This window comes from Aythya ferina, assembly GCF_964211825.1.
Source record: "Aythya ferina genome assembly, chromosome: 2".
Lineage (NCBI taxonomy): Eukaryota > Metazoa > Chordata > Aves > Anseriformes > Anatidae > Aythya > Aythya ferina.
In genome coordinates this window covers 52,141,048-52,150,031 of record NC_140297.1, presented here as the reverse complement: position 1 = coordinate 52,150,031, position 8,984 = coordinate 52,141,048, and the positions used below count along the sequence as shown (strand labels likewise).

Sequence of the window (8,984 nt, the reverse complement as noted above, 5' to 3'; positions counted from 1 at the left end):
TTGACATCATAACATCTCTTCTAACAAGTACAGGCCATTTCACAAAGGCCTAGCCTGGCTTTCGAGAAGTGGGTCAGCTTGACACATCCCATGTGTTTCTGAAAGCCTGCAGTCTTTGAGCTTGCTCATCTATGGTAATGGGCACCCTACCAATGAACAGGCTGGAAACAAAACACTGTCTGGTTTGCGATGGGAACTTTGCAATGTTTATCAGAAGCATGTAACTTGTAAATTTCCATCCGAAACATCATCTAGAAGACGTCCTGCTAAGCCTTGCAACACGGCAGCTTCCAGACATTGCAGTGGTGTGGCCCACCTGCCCCTTACCAGCTACAAGAGTGCTGGAAAGTGGCCAGCACCTCGCAGTTGTCCGGCTGCTGATGCACTGAGAGAGGGTGAGGGGGAAAGGAGCTCAATGTCAGGCCAGGGAGGCTGGGCAATTAGCTCTTTTCTTCTCTTGTTTCACCGTTTCCCATCCTTCAATCTCACTTTACCCCATTACTTACCACCGAGGAACTTTTTAGTCCAGGCTGACCTGGCCAAACAAACTCTTTTACTGTAGAAATTTTGGCCAGTGTGATTTTTTTTTTCATTCAGTCTTCAATAGTTTTTCTTATCTTTCAACATTTAAATGATACCAACTTGCTTCCGCCCTTAGTAGAAATCCACAATGAGTCAGAAAGGGATCTTGACCTGTTAGCTGAGAATCGCTTCTCTAACAGTGCAATAGTTTGATATCTATTTTCACAAAAAGAATAAATCAATGCGTCTCATCATATTTTCTATTCTGCCCCCGCATAAATTTGTCTTGTGAATAAAACACATTTTGTTCAGCTTGGAGGGCATTTCATTTCTGTACCCATTTTGACATTTTAGTTAGAATACGGAGCTTGTAGAGTAGCCCAGACAACAGAGACTATAAAATCCTCTATTTACGATCTATCCCAATGAACAGATTTTCTGTTGAAATGCATTCTATTACTGGACAAAAAGAACAACCCATGCACCAGAAGTTGATCAAAAATAATTCTTCTTCATTGTCAAAAGAGGATATGGTAAAGAGCTACAGATAGCTTTGGAAGAAAAGCATGAAATAACTGTGAGTAAACTTTAAAGTCATAAACAAAACGCAAAGAAATCCAAAGAAATCGGATTAAAGGGATTAAATTTAGTGTGATTTTGTATAAAGCGTAAGTCATACTCTTGTGAAACTTGGGGTCCCTGGAGCTCCCAGTGCCCTTGTAGATACCAGAAAGGTAAGAACAGGTTACAGAAAACAAGCCCGATCTTGCTGTGTATGTTCACTGTTATCCAAGGACCACAACTACACAGATATAATTATATATATGAAATCTCACGAGTGAGGCATTAGCAAACACGAGATATTTCTAATCACTGTTGGTCTAAGATAGGCATAGGTATAGTTGACTCATATGGCAAAATTATTTCTATTAGCGGATTGCTCAGTTTTATAAAAACAGAAGCACCATGTTATGTGTGAGCAGCAATATAGTAATACTGCAAATTGCAACTTGATTACCATTTGATTCAACCAAGTTAATAGCTGATGATGGCCTATAATTCGTATGATTCATTCTGGCAAGCCTTTCATTTGTCAGTTCATCAAGCCTATCCTATATATGAGCAATTAAATTAGCAGGAAAAAAATAGTCCAAATAGCAAAGGGCTCAGCAAAAAAAAAAAATCCTCCAGGTGGTTTGAAGAGATCCAACCTTAACACTGTTGAAATACCATCGCCTACTTCTCAGTGGTTTTCTTTTCTCATTAGGACCAGCAATTTGGCACAGTAGGTACAAAAATAAATAACACGCTGCTGATTTCCAAGTATCTTCTTGAAGCGAGGAAAATTAATTCCAAAACGGTTACAAAGAAACTATGCACTGGAAAAACTCAACTAGGAGAAATACTAAACAAAGAACAGCAAACAGTTACCATCACTACAAGTGGGTGATCTTAGATGTCAGAGAGAAAGTGGCTGGAAATTTGGCTGGCTGGCAGCTGTAACAGGCGTACTAAATCCGTATGCAACCACGAGGATCAATCCTACAGGGGGGACAAAGGACATACACAGAAATAGATTCCCAAGGAGAATCCTGCCTCTGTTCCTTGACGACAGCCAGAGCGCTATCAGCATCACTTGCACAGATGGCCCTAGCCCACTTATGCACTCTTAATGAAAATACAAAGAGTTGCTAGCACAGGATCCAAGAGTTAAATTAACCTCAGCGGCATCGAGGCCATGCAGTTGGCTCTGTTGTGAGGAGAGGATGTGCTTACACCATCAAGAGGCTTTCATTCTTACTGATGCCATCTAGATGGTGTTGGTCGGGGGATGCTCTCTCCTCTCCCCGAGCTCCATATTCACCAAGGAGAGCTGGTGGGATCACCAGCGGTGCCAATGCCCATGCAGCACCTTTGCCTGGAGGACCAGGGCCCTGGAGTGATAGAGGACACTGAACACCTACAGTCACCTCCAGGCCTGTCCCCAGCATGGTGACACCCCGTTGACATGGCCACAGGAGGCCAAACAAATACCCTCAACTGCTGGAATTCTTAGGTTGCATTTCCTGTCTGAAAGTAAACATAAATAAAAAACAAACATACAGAAGAAAATCTCTGCCTAAGAAATTAGGCCTAAGTAGGCTGCTCTTGAAAGCAAAATCATTTCTAGCTGGTCTGTATATTGAAATTCTTTAAACATCAAAAACACACACACACACACACACAAAAAAAAAAAAAAAAAAAAAAAAAAAAAAAAAAAAAACAAGAACCCAAACCAAAGACATTTTGGTGGACTAGTTTTACAGTGTTTCAAAAGGCCTTTGATTAAATCCCCAAGCCAGAGATGACTCGAGCAGCTAAGTAATCACTGGGCAGGAAGAAAAGTGCTATCGCGGCTCAGAAACTGGAAAAGGAAAACAAAGAGCAGAATTCAACAGCTAGTTTCTGCGATGGCAGAAGGTTAATGACAGCCTGCTTCAGGGCTCTGCAGCAAGTCTCATATTGTTGCTGTATTTACTTCTGATCTAGGAAGAGAACAGTATTGTGAGATAGCAAAATTTGCAGCTGTCATAATTATTTCAGTTAAGAAAAACAAGAGGGGACTGGGATGATGAGGAAGCCCTAATGAAATAGAATGGATCACGTAATGGCGAATTAAGTTCAATATTGAAAATGCTAAATAATGCATATTAGAGAGGAACATGAGTACTGCTTCTAAATCTGACAATTTCTAATTTATTTACATTGACTGAAAAGCAGAAACCAGGCATTTATGTAAATATCTGTGTGCTCTCTCAAGTCCTCATGAAGCTGTAGTCAGAAAAGCTAATAAGCGAATAGAACATTGGAGGAATAAATAGCATACTGATTAATATCAAGTACTAAAATACCTCCACATAAAGGAATTTATTTTCTCCTCTAGAATAGTCTGCAGTATATCCTGCCTCAGAAAAAAAAAAAAAAAAAAAAAAAAAAAGTGATGTTAATGAGTCTCTGCCAGGAGCATGTTGAGGGGTAAAGGCTTTTATAAAGTGTAATGTTTTAATAGATTTGGATTATTTATCTTACCAAGGTGGTAAATGACAGGCTAAAAGCAAACAGAGTAGTGAATAATGTCTTGGCACGAAAACATGGCGAGCTGGGGGGTGGCCTCTTCTCACAGGTAACTGGAGATAGGAGTAGAGGGAATGGCCTCAAGTTGCGCCAGGGGAGGTTCAGGTTAGAAGTTAGGAGACATTTCTGCTCAGAAAGAGTGGTCAGGTATTGGAATGGGTCGCCCAAGGAGGTGGTGGATCCTCCGTCCCTGGGGGCGTTCAAGGAAAGGTTGGACGTGGTGCTTGGGGACATGGTTTAGTGGGTGACAGTGGTGGTAGGGGGATGGTTGGACCAGATGATCTTGAAGGTCTTTTCCAACCTTAGTGATTCTGTGATTGTACAAGGCACAGTCACTCGATGGTGGCAGTCTCAAAATGGGCGATGTGAAACATTTTTTCACCAACACCAGGTGCGCCGCGACACCTGCCTCAGGAAGTACCTATGGCAAAAAAAAAAAAAACACTTTGGAGTCAAAAATGGCTAGATGTCCATTTACAGCTGCACTTACGAACGTAAGAAACACATCTCCAGAGACTTTTTGCCAGCCAAACTGTGTGTGTGTGGGGGGGGGGGAGTACATATTGGCAGCTGGCTTTTGTCCGGCTGTGGGTGCTGGGCGAGCTGCCGGGACATTTTGGTGACCGTGGCTGGCAAATGGAGCCCAGCCCCCTCCCCTCCACCGCCCTCACGCCTCGGGGAGGAGGCAGAGGAGGAGGAGGAAGAGGAGGAGGAGGAGGAGAAGGAGGAGCCGCGGGGCCGCGCACGGCGCCGAGGCGGAGCGAGGCAGGAGCCAGCCCCGCTGCGCGCCCTCCGCCCGCCTCGCTTCCGCCCGGCCCGGCCCGGCTCGGCTCGGCCCGGCCTTCACCGCCCCCCCCCGAGCCCCCAGAGCCCCCCGAGCCCCCTGCGGGAGCCGCGATGTCCGGGCAGCAGCCCCAACCCCAACCCCAACCCCAGCAACCGCCCCAAGCCCAAGCCCAGCCGCCGCTCCCCGGGGCGGCCGCCGCCGCCGCTCCCCCGCCGGGGCTCCCGGCCGCCGCCAGCCCCGGCCCCGCCGCCGCGCTGCTGCTCCACCCGCCGCCGGCCACCGCCGCTCCGCCACCACCGCCCGCAGGGAGCAGCAGCACCGGCACCGGCAGCACCGGCACCGGCACCAGCAGCAGCAGCACCGGCAGTGGTGGTGGTGGTGGCGGCTCCTCAGCGCCCGGGGGCGGCGGTGGTGGGGCTGCCGTGGGCCTGCCGGCAGCGGGCGGCGTCCCCGCGCCGTTCCCTCACGGCGACCCGGCCCTGAACGAGCAGGAGAAGGAGCTGAAGCGGCGGCTCAGGAGGCTCTACCCGGCCGTGGACGAGCAGGAGACGCCGCTGCCCCGCTCCTGGAGCCCGAAGGACAAATTCAGCTACATCGGCCTCTCGCAGAACAACCTGCGGGTGCACTACAAAGGTGAGGGCCGGCCGCCCGGCGAGGCGCCCCCTGCCTCCTCCTCCACCCCCCCCCAACCCCCTTTTTCCCTCTTTTGCCCCATTTTCCACCCCCTGCCCCCCGGTTGTTATGTAAAGCCCCCCCCACCCCGGCCCAGGTATCGCATTGGGGTTTGGGGGGCGAGGCAGGAGAAGAAAGGCTCGGGGTGACGTGCAGGAAAAATAAGTGTGTTTTCCTCTTTATTTGCCTCTTTATTTGCCTCTTGATTTTCCTCTTTATTTGCCTCTTATTTTTTCCTCTTTATTTTCCTCTTTTCTTTCCTTCCCTCGAGAAAACCAAGGGTTAAGCGGAGTTAGAGCAGCCAGCGTTAAGCCATGCAACGCGGAAATGACGGGAGGGGAAAAGCAAGCAGAGAGAGGAAAAAAAAAACAACACACACACACAAAAAAACACAACACAACAAAACAAGGTTTATTTTTAAACTGTGAAAAATGGAATTAAAAGTCACCCGTCGCAGGCTTGCGGGGTGGCTCGGAGGAAGGGCTGACAATAGGGCTCCTGTCCCTAAAGGTGGCTTTGTAACTTTGTGCCCACGGTTGGAGTTGCTGCGCCCGGGAGGAGAGATAAAAATCAGCGCTACGCGCTCGCAAAAATCCGCGAGAGGCAACAGGAGGAGAAACGTAAGTGTTGGTTGTTATGAAATGCCATAAAACCTGGAAACGGCGGCGGCCGCGCTGACCTGAAAAAACACCGCCACATCTGGTGTGCTAGGCCCCGCGCCTGGAGGAGGAGTGCTGGGGACTCAAAACCACTTCTGAGTTGGCTGCGAAGAACTGGGTCTTTTGTCGGCCCGTAGGCAAATGAGCGGAATGGGAGGGGAGAGAAACAACCTTGCGATTACCCTTTCTCGGAGTCTACAGTGGTGAAATTCAAGTGAAATCTCGATAAACATGTTACTGTTTAATCGGAGGAGGGGAAACGGCAACACAAACACATGGCAGGATTTGGCTCCCGTGAAAGGATTAAATGTACCCTCAGACTTTTTTCTTTTTTTAATAGAGAGGCTTTATTATTACATACAGAGCACTCTGTTAAAATGCAAAGTTTAAGGCGCCATAGAAAGCTAATAAAGGGGGCAGATGACTAGCCAGAGAGCAAGTTTCTGGGAGGCACTGGGCGATTTAAGGACATGTTATTTAATCATCAACTTTGAGTTTCCTGGCTTTTGTTCAGTTTTTTAAGATCTTGTATTTTTAGAAGCATTTTGTATTTTCTGCTGCTTAGTGGCTGCAGCTTTTTTTTTTTTTTTCAGTAGGATGGTTATACCCTTATGGCCATCAAGTTCTTTTGTTGTTTTGCTGTTTTTTTTGGTTTTTTGTTTTTTTTTTTCCAATTATTATTTTTCATTTGATCTACTCTTTTTGTTCATCAACTAGAACTTAGAGACTCTCGTCTGCCAGTGGCATTGTAGAAATATATTTTCAGGCTTTGTGTGTGCTATCTCTGTTTTTCCTTACCTCTTGCTTACTATTAAAACAGAAATTTGTTCCTTCAAAGAATTTACAAGAGGCTCCACATGTTTCTGAAGTAGGGGTAACATAGGAAGTACTGTGGGTACTCTAGCAGAAGGCATAAAGCACAGCTGGTAGGTTATATTAATAAAATACCTTTACTCTGGCTCTTAAGTAATAGTAAGTGATGAAGGTTGAAGAGTTCTTAAATTAGCCCAGAGGACTGTGAAAAGGAGAGGTGCCAATAGAACGTGAATAGGTTTTTCTTTCTCCTAACTGCAAATGGGAGTGAATGGCCTCTTAAGAGGTCCATCTTTTCATCCTGGTAATGTCATGAAGGTGGCTGTTAGGGCAGCCACCAGCCTGGCACCTGGAGCTGGTACCTGGGCTGGGCGGTGAGCTACTTGGGAACTGGGGGGAGCACTAAAACTTTTCCTTTTTTCCGCTCCCTGGATCCTGCAGCCCTGTGAATATGATAAAAGGGAGAAAACCAGGAGGTTCAGTGAGGAGGACAAGGGAAGAGAGCATGCAGAAATGTGGTTAGTGTTGTGAAATGTCGCCTCTACAAATCAGTTGCAAGTAGAGGTCTCAAAAGAAAGCAGAGCGTCTTCTGGTAGAATATCAACACTTTTGGTGCTGCAGTCTATGTAGCTGTGACAGAAAGGTAGACCTCTTTGTAAAAACAAAATGTGAATTGCACGTTGGGAGCGGATTAAGATCTGTTGTATTCTGGACCAAGATACCCAGGAAAGGGGGAGAGGACTGGTCTGTCCAAAGAAGCCAGTAATGAAAATCAGTTCTGTGTGCTATTGTGGTAATTGTACACATGCTCAAGCTTTCCCTGCTGCCTCTATAGCTTTCTGACCATAGAACTGCTTTTCTGGAGTAATCTCCTCTTGCCTGTGACCAACAGGAGACACTTCTGGCAACATCAGTGCTTCTCTTCACCATGGATGTGTTGGGGATGCTTGCTTCTGAAAAAAAATGGTGTGTCAAGGCAGGGAACAATCAGGAAAACACCTTCAAAGTCACTTTTTCATATAGCTTCACCATTTTAATGTGCTGGTGTATTGTGAGCAGTGACACTTCTTATTTTCTTGGTTTGTAAGAGAAATGATGGTCTTCTCTGTGCGATTTTGAAGATTCCTCTAATTTTTTTGCATACCAGTGGACAACTTGTATGGAAATGTGAGGTGCAGTAGATGTCTCATTCTACCCATTGGCTGCTGTCATGCTTTGTACTGCATTTCTGGACCTGAAGCTTTTTGCAGGCCTCCTAGAGAGGGCTTAAAAGTCAAAAAACTGCCACAAAACCAGGTATTGATCAAGGGGTGAAGATTTAAAATCTATCGCACAGTCTCACTTCAGGATAACAGCTCTTTAAGCTTTGTTGGGGTGAACAAACCCCAAGGATCAGTGCTCGTATTCTTTTGTTACCTCTCAGAGTCGCAGTGTTACTTGAAAAGGAAGACCTCCATGGGGAGGTGGTTGAAGGGAAGCTGCACTGACAGGCATGTTGTTTACCAGAACAAGTGTAATTTCTTTCCACAGTGAGTAATTCTGTTACACTTTTACAAATTCTGACTCTTGATTAGGAAGCTTCGTCAAAATCTGGCTATGAAATGCATATGCATTGGCATTAGTGATACTGTGATACATTAAAGACCATACCCAGGGGTATTTTTGGTTTTAGATGGATGGATGGATCTGTCTGTGTTGCTGCCAGTTAGCTGTCCAAGTTGGTAAAGTTAACGCTGTCCTTGTGACTGTTGTTTGTGGTATGTCTATGTAGGGGAGAAGTGAAAAACAGTATTAAAAATAAAATTTGTCTAATCTCATGTAATTGTCATATTAGCAGCACTGAGCTGGAGGTAAGTCCTAAAGGAAACAGGGGTCAGACCAGTGTCTGCTGTGTGTAAACCATTTATTACTCAAAATACATAGCTATTAAGGTAAGACATCTGTAAAAATATCTCGACAGTGTTCAGAATTACTGCATGGATCTTGTGGAAAAACAACAACTTCATAAATGGTGTGTGTAGTGTGAATGTTCCAGTAGGCAGGCAAGCTGTTTCCAGTAGATAATAATCTATGCAATGTAGTATAAGGAGATAAAAATACAGACAGACCTAACCGAGGCTGCAGCCGTGAAGGAAACTGTATACAGAAGTATGTAAACAGAATAATTCATTAGTGATTAAAACCACGGAAGGTCCTCTGGTAACTTCACTTAACTTGTCTTGTGACGATTGTCCAAAGAAAGCTGAGAAAAGTTATGCAATTTTGAGTAAGCAGCCATTGCGTGAACTCGCTCTAATGTGTCACAGGCCAGGAAATCTTAGCCAGACACTTATTTACAGTTCAGTTGCCTTTGAACTGTCTCTGGTGCCAAACTGAAAGAATTCTATTTTATTTCCCAGTGCAAGCTCTGCCTCTCA

At 45.6% G+C, this 8,984-nt stretch overlaps 1 protein-coding gene across 4 annotated transcripts in view; it reads left to right on the top strand.

The window, feature by feature from the left end:
- The first annotated feature begins 4,287 nt into the window (after nucleotides 1-4,287).
- Nucleotides 4,288-8,984, top strand: part of RANBP9 (RAN binding protein 9) — a 39,381-nt gene continuing 34,684 nt past the window's right edge. For 3 of the 4 annotated variants that reach the window (XM_084509298.1, XM_084509301.1, XM_084509299.1), the window contains exon 1: nucleotides 4,393-5,056. In XM_084509298.1, coding sequence (XP_084365424.1) covers nucleotides 4,534-5,056 — 523 coding nt within the window. In that variant the 5' untranslated portion in view covers nucleotides 4,393-4,533. Of the gene's footprint in view, nucleotides 5,057-8,984 lie in introns of all 4 variants that reach the window. The other variant, XM_084509300.1, reaches the window with a different exon arrangement.